Source organism: Myotis daubentonii, chromosome 21 (genome assembly GCF_963259705.1).
Source record: "Myotis daubentonii chromosome 21, mMyoDau2.1, whole genome shotgun sequence".
Taxonomy (NCBI): Eukaryota; Metazoa; Chordata; class Mammalia; order Chiroptera; family Vespertilionidae; genus Myotis; species Myotis daubentonii.
This window is the reverse complement of record NC_081860.1, coordinates 11,214,145-11,238,669: the sequence shown is the minus strand read 5'-3', so window position 1 is coordinate 11,238,669 and position 24,525 is coordinate 11,214,145. Positions and strand designations below refer to the sequence as shown.

General features: G+C 57.6%; 2 protein-coding genes across 4 annotated transcripts in view; one reads left to right on the top strand and one right to left on the bottom strand.

Moving 5' to 3' along the window:
* ACAN (aggrecan) overlaps positions 1-14,552 on the top strand; it is a 61,799-nt gene extending 47,247 nt beyond the window's left edge. The window contains exons 14-19 of the mRNA XM_059678377.1: positions 5,380-5,493; positions 9,416-9,574; positions 10,437-10,519; positions 11,571-11,715; positions 12,862-13,044; positions 13,702-14,552. Of these exons, the coding sequence (XP_059534360.1) occupies positions 5,380-5,493; positions 9,416-9,574; positions 10,437-10,519; positions 11,571-11,715; positions 12,862-13,044; positions 13,702-13,778 (761 nt within the window). The 3' untranslated portion in view covers positions 13,779-14,552. The remainder of the gene's footprint in view (positions 1-5,379; positions 5,494-9,415; positions 9,575-10,436; positions 10,520-11,570; positions 11,716-12,861; positions 13,045-13,701) is intronic.
* A 1,126-nt stretch (positions 14,553-15,678) lies between these two features.
* HAPLN3 (hyaluronan and proteoglycan link protein 3) lies at positions 15,679-24,458 on the bottom strand. Of its 3 annotated transcripts, XM_059678373.1 has the most exons (6): positions 24,178-24,458; positions 22,569-22,688; positions 22,207-22,357; positions 20,381-20,749; positions 18,495-18,797; positions 15,679-16,631 (listed from the first exon to the last, which is right to left on the bottom strand). In XM_059678373.1, exons 3-6 carry the CDS (start codon positions 22,325-22,327, stop codon positions 16,342-16,344), a joined length of 1,083 nt encoding a protein of 360 aa, XP_059534356.1. In that variant the 5' UTR covers positions 22,328-22,357; positions 22,569-22,688; positions 24,178-24,458; the 3' UTR covers positions 15,679-16,341. The 3 variants fall into 3 exon arrangements, with proteins under 3 accessions (XP_059534356.1, XP_059534357.1, XP_059534358.1); XM_059678374.1 differs by lacking the exon at positions 22,569-22,688; XM_059678375.1 differs by lacking the exon at positions 22,569-22,688 and having other exon boundaries at positions 24,289-24,457.
* Between the last annotated feature and the right edge of the window lie 67 nt (positions 24,459-24,525).

Below are 24,525 nucleotides of genomic sequence, written 5' to 3'. Positions count from 1 at the left end.
ATAACAATTCTTGACCTTTACTGGTGGTAAATAAATAAGAAGAAACATAAAGCAGATATGTACAGACGTCGAAATGACGGAACTTTTTTTTATATAAGTAAATGGGAGATGGCGACGTAACCACGAAACGACGTACGACGTAACCCGAAGACTGTCGGTATAAAACGAGCGCTGAGCATCAGCGTAGGCACACAGGACACACTCGTAGAGATCAGTGGTTATGCCCTGGCCAGTTTGGCTCAGTGGATAGCGCGCCGGCCTGCGGACTGAAGGGTCCCAGGTTCACTTCTGGTCAAGGGCATGTACCTCGATGGTTGCAGGCTTGATCTCCGGCCCTGGTTGGAGCATGTGCAGAGGCAACCAATTGATGTGTCTCTCTCACATCGATGTTTCTCTCTGTGTGTGTGTCTCTCTCTCTCCCTCCTACTCTCTCTAAAAATCAATGGGAAAATATCCTCCGGTGAGGATTAACAACGACAAAAAAGGATTAGCGATGGTTACCATTAGAGTGAAGTTACATCTTGAGAACATTGATGTGTGAACCTGATTATTTCTCTTTGGCACAGAAAGAGGGGACGATGACTATGGGTCAAGCATGTCAAACTCGCGGCTGGCGGGCCGCAGGCCTCGTTAAAGCAAGTTTGACGTGCTTGGATAGTGCTGGAAATTGCGCTCCTGGCCCCTTCCCATGAGTGAGTGTAGGATGAGAGAATGAACCTCCTGGTGGCCTTTATCCCCAAATATTTACTTCTGTGCAGGGTTCAAACCAGCACAATTTAAGGAATGACGAGGTGTCATTTGGGCTGAGTCCTGACTTGAGCCCCGGGGTCGCCACCCCGACCCCAGTCCAAGGGACTCCTCTGGACTGTAGTGACTGTCGCACCTCAGCAGCATCCCAGCACCGGGCACCAGCAGCTGAGCCTGCCCCCCACTTTTGTTCTGGGGTCCCTTGCACATCGCTGTGTGCCCAGGCCCCGGGTACCAGGGCCAGGAGTCCAGGAGGCGCCCCAGAAACACGCTGACCCCAAATCAGCCTCGTGAGCTTACGGGACCTCGTGCCCCAACCTGAGGGTCTGGGAGGCTGCGCCGCACCCCAGGCGGCCGGCTGCTGGGTGCTTGGCCTCTCCCCGGGGGGTGCAGCCCGAGCCAGGTCCTGCGGCGAGGATCCCTGTGGCCCTGGGACCTGCCAGGAGACGGAGGGACACGTGCTATGCCTGTGCCCCCCTGGCCACACTAGCGAGCACTGCGATGTAGGTAAGACCCTCATGGCGCGGGGAATGCAGGCAGGGGAGGGTGGGGACCACTGAGATCACCTGGGGCTCAGGCTGCTCAGACTACCTGGGACTAGAAGCCACGTCTTTCTAGGGCAGTGATGGCAAACCTATGACACGTGTGTCAGAGGTGACACGCGAACTCATTTTTTTGGTTGATTTTTCTTTGTTAAATGGCATTTAAATATATAAAATAAATATCAAAAATATAACTCTTTGTTTTACTATGGTTGCAAATATCAAAACCTTTCTATATGTGACACGGCACCAGAGTTAAGTTAGGGTTTTTCAAAATGCTGACACGCCGAGCTCAAAAGGGTCGCCATCACTGTTCTAGGGCATCTGTTCTACAGGCGGTTTAGGAGGAAAAAGTCAAGCTGAGTAACGAAACAGAGAAGTAGTTAGTGTAGCTGATGGTGGTTTGAGGTGTGGAATGCGAAATATACTTGAATTGTTTTTTTCCTATTAAAATATATTTTTATTGATTTTAGAGAGGAAGGGAGAGGGAGGGAGAGAGAGAAAAACATCAATGATGCGAGAGAATCATTAACTGGCTGCCTCCTGCATGCCTCACACTGGGGATGGGGCTTGCAACCCGGGCATGTGCCCTTGACCGGAATCGAACCCGGGACCCTTCAGTCCTCAGTCCAATGCTCTATCCGCTGAGCCAAACCAGCTAGGACATGTGCTTGAATTTTGAAGATAAAAGTTGAGACTTCAAAGAAATGCTGAAGGAGGGTGTGTGTTGGGGATCGCCGGTCACGCCCCGCGGTCCCTGCAGGGACCTCAGAAGGGCTATTGTGCATCATGGAGGGCAGACCTCTCCGACGAAAGTCCCTGCATGCGTGGGTCTGGGTGGGGTTTGGGTCCCCGTCATGCCCTGCAGGAAATGACGCAGAGCTTGTCCCCGAGCTCCGGGATTCACGGCTGGCTTCAGGTCAGGTGTGATCCAGCAGCTCATTCTTAGCAGCCCCTTCCCCAACCTGATACTGAAAGCAAAAGTGTGACCCTGGTATCAGAAGTCACAGCGCGCGTCCCCGAGCCCCTGACATTAGAAATAGGTGACAGTGGACCTTAACTAACCTCATATAAGGACAGCCTTTCTGTAATCACGTCTTTTTTATATATTTTTTTTCAATTGATTTCAGAGAGGACAGGAGAGGAGAGAGAGAGAGAGAAGGAGAGAGAGATAGAAACATCAATGATGAGAGAGAATCATGGATGGGCTGCCTCCTCCACGCCCCCGACTGGGGATGGAGCCCACCACCCGGGCATGTGCCCTGACCGGGAATCGACCCGTGACCTCCTGGTTCATAGGTCGATGCTCTACCCGCTAAGCCACACTGGCTGGTCTCTGACCATGTCTTTTAAAAAGGCTTTCTTCCCAGACAGCTTTGTGAGTAGCTTGGTCACTTCACCTGTTCCCTTACCTGGTCACATGGCGCAGTGACCTTCCTGCCACGGGCCTGTTGGGGGGATCATGTGTGTGAGACGTAGCATGTGGCTCAGGGGAGATTCCTGAGACATCGTGGGTCCCTCTCTTCCTTCATGTCATCTGCCCGTTGCCCACAGCCCTCCCCGTCCCCACCTGCCGCCACCTTGTCTGGGGTCCCCTCTCTGCGCTCGGTCACAGCGGGGCCAGCCCCACTCCTTCTCATGGTTCCAGAAGATGAGCAGTGTCCTAACTGCCCTTCACAGAATGAGGTGGCCATGCAGGGCCAGGGCGGCCGTAAAGAGCCCCGCCCGGGGCCATCAGCCCTCTTCCTCCTGCTCGGGGTGCTGACTCGCAGCCTCCCTGAACCCCCCGAGACACCCACAGGCTGTCTGGACTCCAGGACGGTTGCCCTTCCTTCCCTCCTCGTGTGTGAACCCAGGGGCCTTGCACAAGACCCTCTGAGCCCTGGAACCAGCTCCTTGAGTTGTACAGCCCCCTCCTCGCCCACCCCCCCCCCCCCACTTTCTCAGGTGTTGTGTCCTGGCCACACACAGAATACAAAACAAAACTGCTCCCTGAAACCTCAGGCCATGTGGGAGTGTCGCGGGGGAGTGGGGGGGGGGTGGTGATAGAAGCTGCCGGAACACCTGGAAGCCACCTGGCCGGACCTCCCCAGGGCCTCTGCCCCTCCCGCCCTCTCCTCCTGGTCTGGGCACAGGCCCCGGGGCTGACATCTGGCTCCTCCGCCCACAGGCCCCCCCTGCCCCCCCCACCCCGCTCTGTACAACTGCTTTAGCGCCTACATTTGCTTCATCCCCCCCCCCTCGCCCAGTGCTCCCCGTCTCCCGCAATGACGCCGCTACTGGACAGAGGAGAGGGGTCGCCCCCAGCTTCCGCCGGCCCACCAGCCTGACCTATTGCTGCTCCTGCTGCTGCTGGGAACCCAAGTGCATGCTGGGATTGCAGTCCGTCCCTCATGCATTTGGGTTTTGCTTGGAACAGTTCCAGACTCGGAACTGTCGGTGCCTAGTCCGCGGCCTGCACTCCCCCCGACGTGAAGTTAAGAAGTTCGCGGGAAGAGGCAGACGCCCGCAGGCCACCCATTGGCCTCACAGACCCAACCCTCGTCTGGACGGCAGGGAGAAGGATCCAGAAGAAAGTGCGTTTGCCTTCTAATCGGAGGACTGGCTGTCAGGCGTCGTCTGCCCTTGTGAGAGGCCCCCCCTAGACACGTCGGGTCCTGAAGGTTGGAGCACAGACGCACATACCCAGGCCGAACCACGTTTCCAGGTGCCCCCTGAGCCCGCGGAACCCATTCATCGCAGACTTTCATTGATCTCCTGGGAAGAGGAGCTTCGCAGTCCCTTGCAACATGCTCCCAGGGGAAGTCGCCCAGGAAAGAACCAGCAGGAAGAGACAGACAGACGAGATTAGGAGATGCAGTGCTCACCTTGGAGAAAACCACGAGGCAAAGGCCAGCGACGTACCGATTCAAGTCCTGCGAAGAAGTGGGGTCAGAAAGAACATCTTGAACCGGAAGAACGGAAGGGAAGAGAGGGCCTGGGAAGGAGAGGCTGATGGCGGCCTGCCTGTGTCCCACCGGCTGGTGTTGGCGGGCGGCCACCTACTAAATGCCTCCCCGACCGGCTTCAAACGTGGGTCTCCCACCGGCCAGGAGGGACCCCCTCTGAAGTTGTGACTCACTGGAGTTGTCCACGTCGTCGGAACCCTTAGACACAAACAAGATTGCCTACGGGAGGGTTGGGCTGGGTTTCTGGCTCTCCCCCCCCCCCACCCCACCCCAAGAGAACAATGCTGGCTTCATCTTCAGAAGATGCTCCAAAAACTTATTTACTGAAGACAAGAACGGTGTCCGCAACCCACAGATGTTCGTGGTTCCCACGCACACGTCCCATCCTGCCATTTTTTCATCGTTTCCTACTCTGCAGACCTTTTTATTCACTCAAGCGTTGCATGGCCTTGCCTTCCGCCCCTGGCGCACAGCTACAGAGGAAGAGAGGAAAAAGGAAGAGCTTAGCCAAGCGTCAAGAACTTGACCTTCAACGTCCTTGCTCAACGCCAGGTCAGACCCCCATGGCTTTTTTTTTTTTTTTAATTAATTTTAGGAAAGGGAGAGGGAGAGAGAGAGAGAAACATCAATGATGAGAGAGAATCATGGATCGGCTGCCTCCTGCATGCCCCCCACTGGAGATCGAGCCCACAACCAGGGCATGTGCCCTGACCAGGAATCGAACCGTGACCTCCTCGTTCATAGGTCGACGCTCAACCACTGAGCCACGCCTGCCGGGCCCCACGGCTTTCTGAAATAGTCTCAAGAGAAAGCATCTTGGAGGTACTCCGCGCTCACTCTCCCCAGTAGGCATTTGGCTTTCAAAGCACCAACTCTCTCATGCACTTGGAAATCGGCTCCACGCTCACTCAGCTTGCCAATCAAGAACCACATGCATCCAGGAGACCCTTCGCTGCATCTTCGGCTCAGCTCCAGTTTGGCGGCGGCGGCAGCAGCAGCAGCAGCAACAGTTCTCAGGAAACCCAGCCACCCCTCCCAGGGCTCAGGAGAGCCGCAGGGCCGGCCACCCGGAAAGAGGCCCCAGTGCTCGCGAAGCCGCGTCGCCGGCGGGCGTCCTAATGGTGGCCCTTGGTTTCTTGCAGACATTGATGAGTGCCTCTCAAGCCCTTGTGTGAATGGAGCCACCTGCGTGGACGCCATCGACTCTTTCACATGCTTATGCCTTCCCAGCTACCGAGGGGACCTGTGTGAGATCGGTACGGCCGGCCGTCTCGGCTTCAGCTAATGTTGCTAACCGCTGCACCCCCTCCTCCTCCCTCACCCTCCCCTGCTAACCATAGGCTCCGGGCCCTGGCCGGGGCCCCCCGCGGTCCATCCAGAGAGAAGTCCACCCCGGAGGCATAGCAAGAAGTCCACCCGACTCACCGCCACTCCTTCTGTTGCTGTCCCACTTCCGGGGCAGTGGCTGATCTAAGAATAGGGGAGACGTGCAGGCTGAGCCAGCTGTCACTTTGGAATGTGGGGCTCTGGGTGACCTATATTTTATTTTAATATATTTTTATTTCAGAGAGGAAGGGGGAGAGAGAGAGAGAAACATCAGTGGTGAGAGAGAGTCATTCATCGGCTGCCTCCTGCACGCCCCACACTAGGGATCAAGCCTGCCACCCTGGGCATGTGCCCTGACCGGGAATCGAACCGTGACCTCCTGGTTTATAGGTCAACACTCAACCACTGAGCCACGCTGGCTGGGCTCTGGGAGACCTTTAAAACGCTAATCTTTCCCTAGTTGGTTTGGCTCAGTGGATAGAGCGTCAGCCTGCGGACTGAAGGGTCCCAGGTTCCATTCCGGGCAGGGACACATGCCCGGGTTGCAGGCTCGATCCCCGGTAGGCGCCATGCAGGAGGCAGCCAATTGATGATTCTCTCTCATCGTTGATGTTTCTCTCTCTCCCCCTCTCCCTTCCTCTCTGAAAGCAATAAAAATACGTTTTAAATAAATAATAAGTAAATAAAACGCTAACCTCCTCAGGGCCTCCAGGCCCATGGATGATGCCACCGTCAAGGGCGGTGCACGCGTCAGACTAAGAGGACAGAGCCGACTCCGCGCCTTGGCCTTGAAGGAAGCCGTGGGCGGGAGTAACTGACTCTCACTTGGGTTGACAGCCAGGGACCTTCCTCGCGTGGGCACGGGCATGAGCGTGCGTCTGCTGCTTGTGGCCCGTGGGACCTCGGCGGCCCCTCCGTGGCACTGGGAGCCACTGTGCCTCCCAGCCCAAGCTGCCTTCCCCTTCTCCTCTGGCCAGAGCTGCGGTTTGCCTGCCTGAGAGCTCCCGCGTCACCCGCATGCCCCGGTCATGCATGAGCAGGGACGGCTGCATGTCACCCTCTCCTCTTCACCAGGGTGACCGATGCCATGACCATGCCACTCCGGCCCACACTTCCTTTCTCCCTCCCCCGTGCAAGGCAGAGGGCTGGCTAGAGAGAACAGGGCCTCAGTGCAAGGGGCAAGGGCTGAGTTTCTTCTCTTGGGCCTTGCCTGTCCCTCTGCTGCTGCACCTGAGCCAGGCTCTGCAGGGCAGCTGTGTGCCAGGCTCTCCCAGGGCAGCGGCGCATGCCAGGCCGAGCCCCCCGCTCCCTCATGTCCTGGCTCTCAGGGCCATCCCAGCTCAGAGTGGGGGAGATAAGAATTACGGTTGCTAGTAGCAACAGCCCATAGAGAACTGGAAGTGTTCAAGGGCTTAAAACCATCTTTTTAATTTTATTTTATTTTTTAAATATCTTTTATTGATTTTTTACAGAGAGGAAGGGAGAGATATAGAGAGTTAGAAATATCGATGAGAGAGAAACATCCATCAGCTGCCTCCTGCACACCTCCTACTGGGGATGTGCCCACAACCCAGGTACATGCCCTTGACCAGAATCGAACCCGGGACCTTTCAGTCCGCAGGCCGACGCTCTATCCACTGAGCCAAACCGGTTAGGGCAAAACCATCTTTTCTAATATATTTTTATTGATTTCAGAGAGGAAAGGAGAGGGAGAGAAAGAAACACCAATGATGAGAAAGAATCATGGATCGGCTGCCTCCTGCACGCCCCCTACTGGGGATTAAGCCTGCAACCCGGGCACGTGCCCTTGACCGGGAATCGAGCAGTAACCTCCCGGTTCATAGGTCGACGCCCAACCACTGAGCCACACCAGCCAGGCAAAAACGACTTGTAATGCAGTCTCAGGCTGAACATCCCAGAAACTTGCAGAAAGCAGTGGGAACTCCTGGGCAGTCCCCCTTTGGTCCTAAGCAGTGTGGGAGGCAGGAGGATCGAATGTTCCTGGAGGCATTGCCAAGGTCACAGGCTGGCTGGGGAACTTCAGGCGCCTGCAAGCAAGGGCCCAAGTGCTCCTCCTCCTCCTCCTCCTCCTCCTCCCTGCAGCCTCCCATCCTCCACTCTCACCCCAAGTCCCCAGGACTTCGGTGCATGGGGTCCTGGCTGGGGTGGGAGGACAGAGGTATAAGCATTTTCTCCACAGGATGCCAACATATTTGTCATGGGAGAGAAGGGTCTGGAAGGTCCGTACGGACCACAGCTCCCGGGCACCAGGCTGGGAGTGGGGATGTCCTGTGGGCATGGAGGCGGGACATTGGATGGAGCCAGAGCCGCCCCGCTGGGCCCTGGGCATGGGCACCCAGCTAAGCAGGGCTGCATCTCCTCTCCCGTCCCATCCTGAGCTCTCATCACCCCCAGGCCCTCCTGCCTGGGCCCTGGTCCCCCTGCTTCTCCCACTCCCAGCTCCCCTGGAATGCTGTGGCTACTCCCTCCTCTCCCTCCCCCCCCCCCTCCCCGCCCCAGGCCTCCATCCTGCATGCATGGCCCTGCCTCTCCCGCAGCAGCTGCCTGCTCCAGCTGGGCCCTCAGACACTGAGGTGACCCAAGAATGGACCGCACAGCCAGCCCCCGGGTGGCCTGGGTGCCGCACCAGCTCTGAGGCCTCCCGCCTGCTTTCCAGACCTTTGCCCGAAGGCATTGCCCACCCTCCTCGGCCCCCCTGCCTGCTCTGCCTCTTTCCTCTCAGCCTGCTGGCCTCCCGCTCTCCCCGCTCCTCCCATCGGCCACGCCTGCACCCCTCCAGCCCGAGTTCCTTCCCCTCCCAACTGGTCCTCTCCCCCTGGGAGGCTGCCCAGGGCCCTGGGGCACCTGCGCCTGGCGGGCCCCCCCGGGCAGAAGGAAAGAAGGGGTCTCAGAATTCCCTCCGCCCAGCGCTGTGCCCGCAAATGTTTAACAGCGGGCTGGGCTCTCGGAGCCGAAGGGGGAGCCCTCACGTGCAGCAGCCGCCCGTTTCCGAGGGAGCGTGCTCCCACCCGGGCCCATTGCAAGCTGCCGCTGTGATGGCCGGAGGCAGAGTTGGGAGGACACACACATCAGGGCCCTCCCACCCATGCCTGAGAGCCAGCGTCAGTGCCCCCCACCCGGCCTGGCCATCCCCCCAGGCTGCCCCAGGAGCTCCACTCCTGCACCAGGAGCCCCATGCCCAGCCCCTCCTCCGAACTCAGAACCCGGGACCCATAGAGCTTTGTGGGGAGGGACACTCCTCCCCGCTCCTCACCTGCCACCGAGAGAGAAAATCAAAAGCCAGGACCCCCGTCTTGGCTGCTTGGCCCTTTAAGAGGGAGACACGGTGCACTGAACTAGAGCCAGCTCGGACAGATGGACAGACGGACGGACTTGCAGCTCTGCGTCCTCTTTGGACCCAAAGCAGACTTATTTCTGCTCCTCTGTCCCCACCCCAGGGTCCTTCCTGCCCCCAACTCTGCCTCCTGCTGCTGCCGCCTTCACACCCTCCCCGCAACCCCCTCTCCCCCTAGAGACCCTCAGAGCCTCAAAGCTTCCCGCCTCCCACCTTCCCACCTCCCCCAGAGCAGGCAGAGACAGGAGAGAAGCTGGGGAGACGGAGGGGGGGGGCGAAAGAGGGAAGGGTCCCGGGCTTTTCTTGGAGGGTGGGAACCTGCATCCAGGGGCCAGGGCCAGGCCTCCCTGGCTTCCACCCTGAGCCCCACCCAGCTGGGCCTCCCCCTCGTTGGAGGGGGTGACATGGAAGGCAGGGCCAACACAAGGAGTCAGTACCACGAGGCTGGCTGCCTCGGCCCCTCCCGTCAAGCCACCCCCTCCCCACCTGTGTTGCAGACCAGGCGCTGTGCGAGGAGGGCTGGACCAAGTTCCAGGGCCACTGCTACCGCCACTTCCCGGAGCGCGAGAGCTGGGTGGACGCCGAGAGCCGCTGCCGGAAGCACCAGTCCCACCTGAGCAGCATCCTCACCCCTGAGGAGCAGGAGTTCGTCAACAGTGAGTGCGGTGGGGTCTCAGGGCGGAGGGGAACCGGAAGCCGGCAGACTGGGACCCGGCGAGGCTGCAGGGGTGGGGCAGGGAGGGCGGGAAGGGCTTCCCCCAGCCTGAGAGAGAAGAGAGGGGTCTTTGGGGCCAGTGGCTCCTGCTGCACCCAGGACAGCCCAGCATCTATCAGAATGAGCCCCCTGCCCTGGCCGGTGTTGCTCAGTGGATAGCGCATCGGCCTGCGGACTGAAGGGTCCCAGGTTCTATTCTGGTCAAGGGCACATGCCCAGGTTGTGGGCTCGATCCCCAGTAGGGGGCATGCAGGAGGCAGCCGATCAATGATTCTCTCTCATCATTGATGTTTCTGTCTCTCTCTCCCTTCCTCTTGGAAATCAATAAATATATACTTTAAAAAAAAAATCAGCCCTAACCAGTTTGGCTCAGTGGATAGTGCGTCAGCCTGCGGACTGAAGGGTCCCAGGTTCGATTCCTGGTCAAGGGCATGTACCTTGGTTGCGGGCACATCCCCAGTGGGGGGTGTGCAGGAGGCAGCTGATCGATGTTTCTCTCCCATCGATGTTTCTAACTCTCTATGCCTCTCCTTTCCTCTCCGTAAAAAATCAAGAAAATATATAATAATAATAAGTCAGCCCCAGAGTAACCCCGTGGCTGTCACCAGCCCGTGCCAGCTGGGGGCAGTGGGCGCAGGCACTCCCATCACGCATGTGCCCCTGCCCGGACCTCAGAAGCAGGTGGCGTGCTCCTCGGAGCGCACCCCCCTCCCGCCACCCACCTGTCCCCTCCGCCTCTGTGAGCTCCAGTGTCTGAGACATCCCCGGGGTGTCCCCCCCCAACACCCGCGTCCTCTCCGCAGACAATGCTCAGAACTACCAGTGGATCGGCCTGAACGACAGGAGCATCGAAGGCGACTTCCGCTGGTCAGATGGACACTCCCTGGTGAGCTCTGCCAGGGGCCCCGGCAAGAGTGGGGTCGCGGGCAGAGTGGGCGACCCCGAGGAGGGGCATAGAGACGCCAGAGAGAGACATTCCAGCCACATCCAGAGCAGCTGCCGCTCCAGGCACTCAGGGCAGGGGAGGGGGGGGAGGGGAGGGGCGGGGGGGAGTTGGTGTCTCTCTCATCTCGCCTTCCAACACCAGCCCAGGGCTGGACACGGTGAGCGAATGACCCCGTGAGGGAAGGAGGGGAAGGAGGACGCAATGAATGAATGAAGGCAAACCACCCTGAGAGACGTACGGAAGCTTTAGAGGGCGCCTGGGCCCACGAAGGGCTGGCGTGGACTCAAGGACACAGACAGACAGACAGCGCCATAGTCGCCTAATGAACAACACACATAGTAAATGCTCTGTCTCTAGGAGCTCAAGTTGCTCAGGCGTCCCAGAAGGCTTCCCGGCCCGGCTGGCGTGGCTCAGTGGTTGAGCATCAACCTATGAACCAGGGGGTCACAGTTCGATCCCCGGTCAGGGCACATGCCGGGTTGCGGGCTTGAACCCCAGGAGGGGGCATGCAGGAGGCAGCGGATCCATGATTCTCTCATTGATGTTTCTGTCCCTCTCTCCCTCTCCCTTCCTCTCTGAAATCAATATATATATATATTTTTTTTTTTTTTTATTTAAAGCCCTAGCCAGTTTGGCTCAGTGGATGGAGCGTCAGCCTGTGGACCAAAGGGTCCTGGGTTCGATTCCAGTCAAGGGCATGTACCTTGGTTGCAGGCTCTTCCTAGGTGGTGTGGGCCCTGGTTGGTACACGTGCAGGAGGCAACCAATCGATGTGTCCCTCTCACATCAATGTTTCTCTCTCTGTGTCTCCCCCTCCCTTCCACTCTCTCTAAAAATCAATGGAAAAAATATCCTCGGGTGAGGATTAACAAGAAGAGAGAGAGAGAGAGGAGAGGCCGCTGGGGCCTGATGGGAGAGAAAGTAGGGGTCAGGCCAGACAAGCCACATGGCTCCTGTGCCCGCCTCACCCCTGCCCCGCTCCCACCCACAGCAATTTGAGAACTGGCGCCCCAACCAGCCCGACAACTTCTTTGCCTCCGGAGAGGACTGCGTGGTGATGATCTGGCACGAGAAGGGCGAGTGGAACGACGTGCCCTGCAATTACCACCTGCCCTTCACGTGTAAGAAGGGCACAGGTAAGCCAGGCCTGGGAGGGCCCGGGCGGGAGGAAGCAGGACTTCAGGGTCCAGCCCTGGCCGGTTTGGCTCCGTGGATAGAGCGTCAGCCTGCAGACGGAAGGGTCCAGGGTTCGATTCCGGTCAAGGGCACGGACCTCGGTGCCTCCATCCCCAGGACTGGTCGAGGCGCGTTTAGGAGGCAGCCAATCGATGTGTCTCTCTCACATCGATGTTTCTCTCTCTGTGTGTCTCCCCCTCCCTCCCACTCTCTCTAAAAATCAATGGGAAAATATCCTCGGGTGAGGATTAACAACAACAAAAAGACTTTAGGTTCCTTGTGTCTTGGCTGCTGCTGTCACCTCATCGCCACCAGCCCGATTGGAACTGTCCTGGGGGCCACTCCCCGCATCAGCCTCCCAGAGCCAACGGCAGGAGCGAGTCCACTGCTAGGGAACGTTTCGGATGATTTCATGAACAGCTCCAGCCGATCTGCCGGCTCTCACCCTCTTCCTCTCCCTTTCTCCCACCCTCCGTCTTCTCCTCGTCCCCTGAAGACCCTCCTTTTATTCCCTCCCTGCTCGCTCTAAACCACCGGGGAAGCCCAGAGGGTGGCCAGATTCTGAGCGCTGCATGAAAACACCCTTAGCAGAGAGGGTCAATTCCGGGTTTGAGGCTGGGTGTGCGGGCTCCACCCCTGCCGTGTGCCGTGGGCTCCAGGCTGTCTCGTCACAGCCAGAGGGGACCACGCTGGCTCATCGTGGGTGGGGGTCTTCGCCAGAGCCCCCCCTAAGACCTGGAGGGTATCACGCTAAGTGAAACAAGCCAGTCAGAGACAGCCAAGTTTCCCATGATCTCACACGTGCGAGGAATCTAATTAGTAAAATAAACTGATGAACCGAGGGGATCCAGAGACATGGAAGCATGGAACAGAGGGCGGAATCTCAGAGGGAAGGCGAGGGAGGGAGGATGGGTGGGAGGTAATCAATCAAAAAATTTGGATGCATAGATGCATAACCCATGGACACAGACAATGGGGCCCTGAGGAGTGTGGGGGAGGGGGTCGATGGGGGGAAAGGGGGACATATGTAATACTTCCAACAATAAAGATTTAACAAAAACCAGAGCCCCCCTGAGGTCCCCCTCTGACGGGTGCTTGCCCCCCAGTGGCCTGCGGAGAGCCCCCTGTGGTGGAGCACGCCAGGACGTTCGGCCAGAAGAAGGACCGCTACGAGATCAACGCGCTGGTGCGGTATCAGTGCGCCGAGGGCTTCGTCCAGCGCCACCTGCCCACCATCCGGTGCCTGCCCAGCGGGCACTGGGAGGAGCCTCGGATCACCTGCACAGACCGTGAGCACCGCCCCTCCCGCCCCCGGCTGGGCACCGCGCTGCAGCCCACCCCCGGGTCCCCCTTCCTGGCCCCGGAGCACCAAGGTGCTGGCCCTCTCCTGGGGACCCCACACCCTCACGGGCAGCACCATCTGTGGGCAAGGTCACCTGTCCCTGACCCCCCTCGCCCCCCAGCCCCAGGGACAGAGGAGAAAGCAGGCAGCCTGCTCCCCTTTTCAACCCCAGCCAAAGCCCCTTAGCCCAAGTTGGTTCAAGGAAACTCAGAAGGGCCCTAGCTGGTTTGGCTCAGTGGGTAGAGCATCGGCCTGCAGACTGAAGGGTACCGGGTTCGATTCCCAGTCAGGGCACATGCCCAGGTTGTGGGCTCGATCCCCAGTAGGGGGCGTGCAGGAGGCAGCCAATCCATGATGCTCTCTCATCATTGATGTTTCTATCTCTTTCTCCCTCTCCCTTTCTCTCTGAAATCAATAAACATATATTTTTTAAAAAAAGAAAAAGAAAACTCAGAAAGTGGAGAAAACCTCAGGCTGCCTTCACTAGCCTGGGTTTCTGCAGGGAGTGGGCAGGCAGGCCAGGGAGGGGCTGGGCTGGGCCCCTTCCCCCGCTCCTCCCCCCACCCCGGGGTTCACCAAGACTGTCCCCTCTCCCTTCCCCCAGCCGCCACCTACAAGCGCAGACTACAGAAGCGGAGCTCCCGGGCCCCACGGAGGAGCCACCCCGGCACGGCCCACTGAGAGGAGCCCCAGGCCGCGCCCAGGATGCTGAGCCCAGAGCCTTGCAGGCTGACGCGCCCCCTCCGACGGTGTCCTCTTGTCGCTTTCTGCCATATAAGGAATCCCATTAAAGAAGGAAGAAAGGAAATCCCACAGTGTGTATGCACCCCACCCACCCACCCCCAAACGGCCAAAAAAAAACGCATTTGACTCCCCCCGCCCCCCCAAAAAAATGCCAAAGCAAAGCAGACGTATTGTAACCCGTGGACATGTCTTTATCCTCCCGTTGTGCCTTTCCGGGGACCAGTGCAGGGACAGGGAGCAGGGAGGGGTTAAGTTAAATAAAGAAGATTATTTTTTGTTTGCTGACTTTATCCAAGAGCAGTGCAATCGTTGGTTCTTTGACCTCCAGGGAGAGTTAGGGAGGAGGGAGGAGGGGCAGGGGGAGCTGGAGGGGCAGAGGCCCAGGGCATGAAGAACCCGGAGCCACAGTTGAATGTACCTGCGGGGAGCCCACCAGGAGCCTTCCGCTGCGTGGGGGTCAGGTTCCCTCCAAGGGTCCCTCTTCTGTCCGTCCGGCCGGCGTCCCCTCACCCGGTCTGCCACCCTAGCAGGTGTCATCTCTCTCGGCAGGGCTGGGTGGGGGCACCTCCTTCCCAGTGGGAGCACCCCCGCCCCTCCCCCTCCCTCCCCCACCCCACCGGGACCGTGCAGGCACCAGGGTTCCGCGCACCTATTTATATTTTTGAAAATTGAAGATTATGATAATTATAATAATAAAGACATTGGAAGAGATCTATTTCTTTTCCCTTCTTTTTTTTTTTTTTTAAATTTAAAGAGATAACCGTGGTCTAGGGTCTACGGAAGGGGGCCTTAGGACGGGTGGTCGTGGGGACAGGTTTTGATCAAATAACCCCAAATGGGCCCTAGCCAGTGTGGTTCAGTGGATAGAGCGTCGGCCTGAGGACTGAAGGGTCCCAGATTCGGTTCCGGTCAAGGGCATGTACCTTGGTTGCGGGCACATCCCCAGTAGGGAGTGTGCAGGAGGCAGCTGATCGATGTTTCTCTCGACGATGTTTCTCACTCTCTATCCCTCTCCCTTCCTCTCTATAAAAAAAATCAATAAAATATATTTTTTAAAAATAAATAACCCCAAATGGGTGGGAATCCTATCTGTTCAGAGAGCCTGGGACAGTCGCCCTGCTGTGCTTTAATTTTCCAAGAGTACAGGTGAGTGGATGGAGAGAGAGAGAGAGAGAGAGAGAGAGAGAGGGTCCTATTTTTCTTTTTAAATGATTTATTTTTATTTATTTTTATTTTTTATTGGTTTCAGAGAGGAAGGGAGAGGGAGAGAGAAAAACATCCATGATGAGAGAGAATCATGGACCGGCTGCCTCCTGCACGCCCCCCACAGGGGATCAAGTCCCCAACCCGGGCATGTGCCCTGATAGGGAATCGAACCGTGACCTCCTGGTTCATAGGCTGACGCTCAACCGCTGAGCCACACCGGCCGGGCCCATAGTTGGTCCTTCGATGTCACACTTTGCTCCCATGGAGGAGCCGGTTGGTGGAATGCGTAGACCGTGATGCAGAGCAAGACAGAGGAGGGTTGGGCTGGAGGAAGGGGTCAGCACCATTCATTGTCCCAAAAAACACACACACACCAGCCCCAACCGGTTTGGCTCAGTGGATAGAGCGTCGGCCTGCGGACTGAAAGGTCCCGGGTTCGAGTCCGGTCAAGGGCATGTACCTGGGTGTGCGGGCACATCCCCAGTAGGAGGTGTGCAGGAGGCAGCTGATCGATGTTACTCTCTCATCGATGTTTCTAACTCTCTATCCCTCTCCCTTCCTCTCTGTAAAAAAATCAATAAAATATATTTAAAACACACACACACCCCAAATTGGGGGGAAATGGGGGGGGACATCGCTCCCTTCCCTGGGACCTCACTCAAGAGCCTGGGGCCCCGTCCAGCCCTAGCCCCTCACAGGGACAGGAGGCTGCAAGGGTCAAAGCCCAGCTCAGAGCCCCTGGGTGCCCCCCCCAACCCCCAGGCTGAGGCAGAGGGAGAGCGGCAGCCACCATGCCCTGGTCCCCGTGTCACTGCCCACTCTGGGCATCAGAGTCCTCATGAGCCACGGACCTCAAATGTCCCAGAGAAAAGGGGTACAGGAGCCTTGGGGTATCCACCTGAGCAAAGGGAGGATTGGGGATCTGTTGGCTTTACAAAAACAGTAATTTTTTTTTTTTTTTAATTTAAGTTGCGCCCAGCCAGTGTGGCTCAGTTGGTTGAGTGTTGACCGAGGAACCAGGAGGTCACTGGTTCGATTCCCGGTCGGGGCACATGCCCGGGTTGCAGGCTGGGTCCCCAGTAGGGGGCGTGCAGGAGGCAGCCGATCCATGATTCTCTCATCATTCATGTTTCTCTCTCTCTCTCTCTCTTCCTCTCTGAAATCAATAAAAATATATATTTTTTTTTATTTAAGTTGAGAAGTATAAAAGCAATAGGGAACATGATCCATTTAGTAAATACAGCCGTGAGGGGTTGGGGGGAAGGGCCAGGCAGGCACAGAGCTGTGGCCGGCTCTAGCGAGGAGGACGGTAACAGTAGACGCCATACTTGCGGCTCTGCGGGTCTGGGAAGCCGAAGCTCCGGACCCCGGGCTCCAGGGGCCCGCAGGTGGGGCGTGGGTGAGCCACGGGGTAGCGGGCGCTGCCATCTGCCAGCCAGCCGGCATCGCAGCGGTCCAGGCCGCGGAACTTCCAGGCGGCAAAGAGCTGGCCCACCTTGGCGATCTGGGCGCCGTCTTCCCGGCAGGCCGCCTTGGCCTCTGAGAGTGTCAGCTTCTCGGGGTGCTCCAGGTAGTACACCCGCCCTGTGGGAAAGTGGGGTGTGAGGGCCGGGCAGCGGAGGAGACAGCCGGACCTGCAGCACCGCCCACCAGTCCAGACATCACTACCCAGACCCCAGAGATCTGTCTACTCTCTGAGCCCAGGGAGCCTCCATGGGCTCTGACCACTCTGTGCCTCAGTTTCCTCATCTGTAAATTGGCAATGTCCTAGCCGGTTGCTGAGTGGTTAGAGCGTCAGCCTGCACACCGAAGGGTCCTGGATTCGGCTCCAGTCAAGGGCTTGTACCTCGGTTGCTGTGGGCATCTACTTAGACATTTTGGGGGGCACCTGTCCAGTCCTCACTCTCTCTGAGAGCTTCACCCCACCTGCTATGGGCTGGGGTCCCTCCTGTCATATCTATACTCCCCCAACGCTCCCCTAACTGCACCCTGGGTGGGCACCCCACCTGGGCTGGACTACTCAGAGTCTCTCGCTGGCTCAGTTGTTTAGTGAGCACCTACTATGTGCCAGGCACTTTTCTAGATGCCTGGGGTATGGCGCTGAGTCAGCTGTCTTCCCATGAAACAAACCACTCTGTGATGCCCAGAGCCTAGTCCAGGCCCCAGCCCGTTGTGGGAACTCAGGCAGTGCTTGATGAATAAATAAACAAATGATTGGCGTGAACGGCTGCATCAAAGCCCTCAAACTCTCATCATCGATGTTTCTCTCTCTCTTTTTCTCTCCCTTTCTCTCTGAAATCAATAACAATACATTTTTAAATATATTTTTATTGATATAGAGGAAGGGAGAGGGAGAGAGAGAAACATCAATGATGAGAGAGAATCATGGATCGGCTGCCTCCTGCACGACCCCCACTGGGGATCGAGCCCACAACCTGGGCATATGACCTTGACCGGAATCGAACCCAGGACCCTTCAGTCAGCAGGCCTATGCTCTATCCACTGAGCCAAACAGGCTAGGGCAGTGGCTGGCAAACTGCGGCTTGGCAAACCGTGGTTCGCAAGCCACATGTGGCTCTTTGGCCCCTTGAGTGTGACTCTTCTACAAAATACCAACTTCTGCGCATGGACCGCGAAGTTTCAATTGCACTGTACGTGCCTGCCCTCACGTGGTATTTTGTGGAAGAGCCACACTCAAGAGGCCAAAGAGCCGCATGTGGCTCGAGAGCCGCGGTTTGCCGACCACCGGGCTAGGGCAATAAAAATACTTTTTTTAAAAAAAAGATACAGTACTGCCCTAACTGGTTTGGCTTAGTGGATGGAGTGTCGGCCTGCGGACTGAAGGGTCCCGGGTTCAATTTCGGTCAAGGGCACATGCCCAGGTTGCAGGCTCCGTCCCCTGTGGGGGACACGCAGGAGGCAGCCGATCAGTGATTCCCTCTCATCATTGATGTTTCTATCTTTCTCTCTTCCTCTCCCATCCTCTCTGAAATCAATTAAAATTTTTAAAAAGATACAGTACTTGCAATTACAATTAGGACTCGTCTGGAAAATCCCGTCTACACACACCCCCTTTCTCAAGATCCTTCATGTAGTCACATCTGCAAAGTTGATGTTGCCATATGAGGCCACACTCAGGGGTTAGGACCTGGATGTTTTGGGGAGCCATTCCTTAGCCCGCACACCCCCTTTCTCCCAGAATCTATGTTGCTGCCCAAGCACTACTTGAATGAGGTTCAAGGAAACTTCTGAATCATCACAAACTTAGGGACTTAAGATGTTTACTTTGCTTGTGATTCCACGGGTTGGCAGTTCGGCCTGGATCACTCACGTGCCTGCAAAGCCACAGTGGCTACGGGGAGGGGTGCAGCACCGTGGCCATTCTCGCCAGGCGGAGGTGCCCCTGCTCCCCGCCACCCACAGGCTGTGCTGGGCCACCCCACTCACCCCTGAGGGCAGCGGCGAAGCAGAACACGTCATAGCGGTGCAGGCGGCGGTGACGGGGCCCGTAGCTGCGCACGCCGGGCGCCAGGCCCAGGCCGCCGCAGGGCCCCCGGGCCAGCGTGATGGGGTACTGCACCGAGGCGTCCTGCAGCCAGCCCGCGTTGCACCAGTGCAGGCCCTCCTCCCAGGCCCGGAACAGCTGCTCGAAGGAGGCCACGGCCGCCTCCTGGGCCTCGCAGGCCTGCTGCGCCTCCTGGAAGTTGAGCTGGTAGGGCCCCTGGGGGGACTGGTAGGGAAACACCACACCTGGGGAGGGAGGGAGGGAGGGAGGAGGGTTTGGAGGGTGGGCCGGGCCCACTGGAGAGAGACCCAGTCCCCTGCCCCCACACCTCCATGGGGACAGATGCCCCACCCCCACCCCCCAGGACACACACAGTCCCTCGGAAAAGCTCAGCAAAGCTGTCCCCTCCTGTCGTTGTCCAAGCCCAAGGCAGATGCTACATGACAGCTCCTTCCAGAGCCAGCCGGCAAACAGCGGCTCTCCGCACGCACCTACTGTGTGTTAAAGCAGCCACTGACAACCTTTTCCGTCTCCTGGCACACATAAACTAGTTACTAAATTTCTGCGGCACACCGAAAACTAGGTTCTATTTTTTACTGATCTGACAAAGGACATATAATTTTGATTGATTTACTACTAATAAGAATAGTAATTGCCTACCCTTTTTGCTCCAAAGTGACTTTTTAAAAAATCAGGCGCCTAGCCCGGCCGATATGGCTCAGTGGTTGAGCGTTGACCTATGAACCCTGCAGGAGGTCAGGGTTCGCTTCCCAGTCAGGGCACATGCCCGGGTTGTGGGCTCGATCCCCAGTAGGGGGCGTGCAGGAGGCAGATGATCCATGATTCTCTCTCATCATTGATGTTTCTATGTCTCTCTCTCGCTTCCTCTCTGAAATCAATAAAAATCTATTTTTCTAAAAAATGTTTATCTGGCCCTAGCTGGTTTGGCTCAGTGGGTAGAGCGTCGGCCTACGGATTGAAAGGTCCCGGTTTTGATTCTGGTCAAGGGCACATGCCCGGGTTGTGGGCTCGATCCCCAGTAGGGGTCATGCAGGAGGCAGCCGATCCATGATTCTCTCTCATCCTTGACGTTTCTCTCTTCCTCTCCCTTCCTCTATACCAGCGGTTCTCAACCTGTGGGTCGCCAACCTGTGGGTCGCCACCCCTTTGGGGGTCGAACGACCCTTTCACAGGGGTCGCCTAAGACCATCGGAAAACACATATGTCATTACATATTGTTTTTGTGATTCATCACTATGCTTTAATTATGTTCAGTTTGTAACACTGAAAATACATCCTGCATATCAGATATTTACATGACGATTCATAACAGTAGCAACATGACAGTGATGAAGTAGCAACGAAAATAATTTTAGGGTTGGGGGTCACCACAACATGAGGAACTGTATTCAAGGGTTGCGGCATTAGGAAGGTTGAGAACCACTGCTCTATATCAATAAAAATATATTTTTTAAAAAATGTTGCCCTAACCAGTTTGGCTCAGTGGATAGAGCGTCGGCCTAAGGACTCAAGGGTCCCAGGTTCGATTCTGGTCAAGGGCATGTACCTTCGTTGCGGGCACAACCCCAGTAGGAGGTGTGCAGGAGGCAGCTGATCGATGTTTCTCTCTCATCGATGTTTCTAACTCTCTATCCCTCCCCCTTCCTCTCTGTAAAAAATCAATAAAATATATTTTTTAAAAAATGAAATAAAATAAAATTTAAAAAAATAAAAATGTTTATCTGCCTAAAGCACCAAGTTCCGGCTTTTTTCTCAAGTGCCCTCACCCCCCTCCCCCCGCATTACGCAGCCCCACTGGAGGTCTCACCCCGCAGCTCCAGCTCCACCACACCGCTCTCGTCCTCCAGCCCGTCGATGACCTCACAGCGGTAGCGCCCCGAGTCCTCCAGCCGCAGGTCCCGGATCTCCAGCGACACGTCCCGCTCCCCCTCGGGCCGCAGGTGCACGCGGCCCCGGTAGTCCCCGAAGGAGCGGTGCCTGGGCCCGACGGCCACCAGCACGTCCTGCTCCGGGGCCCCGTTCTCCGACAGCTTCCACCACTTGATGCGCACGGGCCCGTGGGAGGCCAGGGCCGGCTCGTAGCGGTACCGGCAGGGCAGGGTCACGTTGGCCCCCCGGTGGGACAGCAGGGCGTCCTCGGGCGTCTCCACCACCAGCTTCACGCCGCTGAAGAGGCCTGGGGGAGAGGTGGATGGGCGCAGAGGGGGACCCGCTGCAGATCATCTGTAACCCCCACAAGGGCCACCCCACCCTCGTCCCAGCTCCCGCCGCCCCTCCTTACCCCGCCCCCCTCCGTGGCACATGGCGAGAATAGCCAGAGTGCTGCACCCCTCCCCGTAGCCACTGTGGCTTTGCAGGCACATGAGTGATCCAGGCCAAACTGCCAACCCGTGGAATCACGAACAAAATAAGCATCGTAAGCCCCTAAGTTTGTGATGATTCAGAAGTTTCCATAAACCTCATTCAAGTAGTGCTTGGGCAGCACAATAAATTCCAGAGAAAAGGGGTGTGTAGGCTAAGGAATGGCTCCCCAAAATATCCAGGTCCTAATCCCCGAGTGTGGCCTTATACGGCAACATGAACTGTGCAGATTGATTCCATGAAGGATCTTGAGAAAGCGGGTGTGTTTAGACCAGGGGTGGGCAAACTTTTTGACTCAAGGGCCACAATGGGTTCTTAAACTGGACCGGGGGGCCGGAACAAAAGCATGGATGGAGTGTTTGTGTGAACTAATATAAATTCAAAGTAAACATCATTATATAAAAGGGTACGGTCTTTTTTTTTTTTTTTAGTTTTATTCATTTCAAACGGGCCGTAGTTTGCCCACGGCTGGTTTAGACTGAATTTTCCAGATGAGTCCTCACTGCAATTGTAAGTACTGAATCTTTTTTCTTTTAATGTATTTTTATTGCTTTCATAGAGGAAGGGAGAGGAACAGAGAAACATCCATGATAAGAGAGAATCACCAATTGGCTGCCTCCTGCACGCCCCCTACTGGGGATCGAGCCCGCAACCCAGGCTTGTGCTTTGACCGGGAATCGAACCCTGACCTCCTGGTTCATAGGTTGATTCCCAACCACGGAGCCATGCAGTTGGACGGAGGGGTCACCTTTTTTAAGCTGGATCTTGACAAATTGGCAGGACTTTGGGAAAGTACAGAAAGCAGAAGAGACTGTCCTTAAGTGCATGTAAGGGGCTCCAAGCACAGAGTCACTGAGCCGTCTCTTCTGCTGGTCTTAGAAACGAGGCTGGTGCCAAACCACCACGGCTGTGTGGTTGAGCCTTGACCTATGAACCAGGAGGCCACGGTTCGATTCCCAGTCGGGGCACATGCCCTGGTTGCAGGCTCGATCCCCAGCAGGGGGCAGGCAGGAGACAGCCCATCAATGATTCTCTCTCATCATTGATGTTTCTCTCTCTCTCTCTCCCTCTCCTTTCCTCTCTGAAATCAATAAAAATATTTTTTTTTATATAAAAGAAAGAAAGAAACAACGCTGGTCGGCTGCAAGGGCCCAGGCTGCCGGCTCCATACCCAGTCCTCCATCCCAGCCTGGAACCTCCACTTCCCAGCAAACCCAGGGGAGGTCTTGCTCATCCTTCAAAGCAAAAAGCCGGGCCCAGGACGCCACCCACCTCCGCCGAGGCCCGGGTCCCAGCCGTGGGCACTGTTGGAGTAGTAGAAGCCGTTGTAGAAGGGCAGGCCGGGGACGCAGGGCAGCGGGAGCAGCAGGACCAAGAGCAGCAGGCGGCCCATGGCGGCAGCGCCAGCGTGTCCTGGGCAAGGCTGTGGCCAGGCAAATGGGAAAGAAGAGAAAAGCAAGCCAGTTAAAGGCGCCCCTCGTCAGAGGGCCGGGACCCCTGGGTCCCAGCACCCACTCATTCTCCCGCTTAATAGGTATTTGAGGAGCATTGTCCACGCACTGAGCACTGTTCTCAGAGCCTGGGTCTTATTGGTTGTGGGGTTCCGGGCAGGTTTCCTTGTTTGTGAAACTCACCTGGGGCCCTAGCCAGTTTGGCTCGGTGGATAGAGCGTCGGCCTGTGGACCAGAGGGTCCGGGGTTCAGTTCCAGTCAAAGGCACATTCCTTGGCTGCAGGCTCCTCTCTAGCCCCGGCCCTGGTTGGGGTGCGTGCAGGAGGCAATCAATCGATGTGTTTCTCTCACATCAATGTTTCTCTCTGTCTCTCCCTCTCCCTTCCACTCTCTAAAAATCAATGGAAAGCCCTGGCTGGTTTGGCTCAGTGGATAGAGCATCGGCCTGCGGACTGAATGGTCCCGGGTTCGATTCCGGTCAAGGGCATGTACCTTGGTTGCGGGCACATCCCCAGTAGGGGGTGTGCAGGAGGCGGCTGCTTGATGTTTCTCTCTCATGGATGTTTCTGACTTTCTATCCCTCTCCCTTCTTCTCTGTTTAAAAAATATCTTTAATAAAATAAATAAAAAATAAAAATCAATGGAAAAATATCCTCGGGTGAGGATTAACAACAGCAACAAAAGAAGATTAAGGCAGAGCACTAGAATACTGCCTGGCAGGGAGAAGTGCCCCAAAATATTGGTTATTATGACTACTGTGAACGGTTGACAAAGAGACGTCTTACATTATCTTGGGGGCTCTTTCTCCTCCCTCTTTCCCGCTGGGGAAACTGAGGCCAGGGTTTTATCTTTGGGAAGCAGGTAGAGCTCAGGGAAAAAACTCAGGTCTCCTGACGGCCCAGCCTTGGCTTTTTCCCAGCACTGCTCGCCTGGGGACCCCTCCACAGGCTAGAATAACCTGAACCCCGACTTGGAACGCAGATGGAGCCCACCAGAGTGCGAGTCCCCCAGACACCAGCAGGGGGCAGCATTGCCCTGCGGGTCTCCAGCATCCCGCCGCCGGGAGGAATCTGACTTCGGTGGCCCCTCAATTCAGACAAGGCTTGCAAATGCCTTGGAGACCTGCGGCCCGGGAAAGTGGGGGCTGGGAGTGATTCCTACCAGCCTTCCCAGCCCTGGGGCCCGTGCAGGGCCCGGGAGGGGAGCCGGGGCGCCTCTCCATCACCTCCCCATGCGGCAGGGAGCAGGGGCACGCCCGAGGGTCAGCGCTGGCCACCGCCGTCCACTCGGGGTCACAGGCTGGTAACCGAGCTGGGTGACTCCCAGGCCCCTGCTGTTTCCTTCCTGGGCGCTCACCAGCCCCGAATTCCCCCCCTTGAGCGCCGCATCTCCCACCCAGGACTCCCCCCTGCGCCCTCCCTGCCCTTTCGGGTCTCAGGGCAGAAACCCCAGGGAAGTGAGGCCTGAAACCCACGGGCATCCTTGGCGTTTGCCCTGGGGCTGCAGGTCCGCCCGCCCGCCCGCGGGGTGTCTCCACCCGCACCCCCGGATTCCCGTGGCCCCGCACCGCGCGTGGGGCAGATGCCCCGAGGCTGACCCGGCGCGTGGTGCGCTGTGCTGGCGGCTGCAGGGCCCCGACAAGACGGGGTGGGAAGGAGTCGGGCGGCCCCCCACGGGGAGGGGGCTGGGCCCGGGCGGCGGTCCCGGAGGCCCCGGGGTGCGCCCTGATGGTGCCCCTTCGGGGCGCGCACGCGGGTCCCTCGCAGCCGGCCTGCGCCCCGCGCGCTCTCACCTCCCTGGCGCCCCGAGCGCCCCGCGCGCGTGTTCACAGCCCAGCCGCCCGGCCCCGGCCCCGGACGCGTGGGGGCCGCGGGAGCCCCGGAGCCCCGAGGGAGGAACGCACCGTCCCCCGCGGCTCCTCGACGGCCCGCGCGCTCGCGGGGTGCGGGCTCTCCGGGTCCGAGGACACAGGCGGATCGGGGGACCTGGAGCGGCCAGAAAGGAAGCGGCTGCGGGCAAACCCCCGCGCTCCCGCCGGGCCTGCCCCTTAAAGGAATACACGCCCCTTTCCCTCCGAGGGCCGGGCCCAGAGGGAGGAGGTGGCCTGCGCTCCAGACGCCGCTGGGGACCTCCCCAGGCG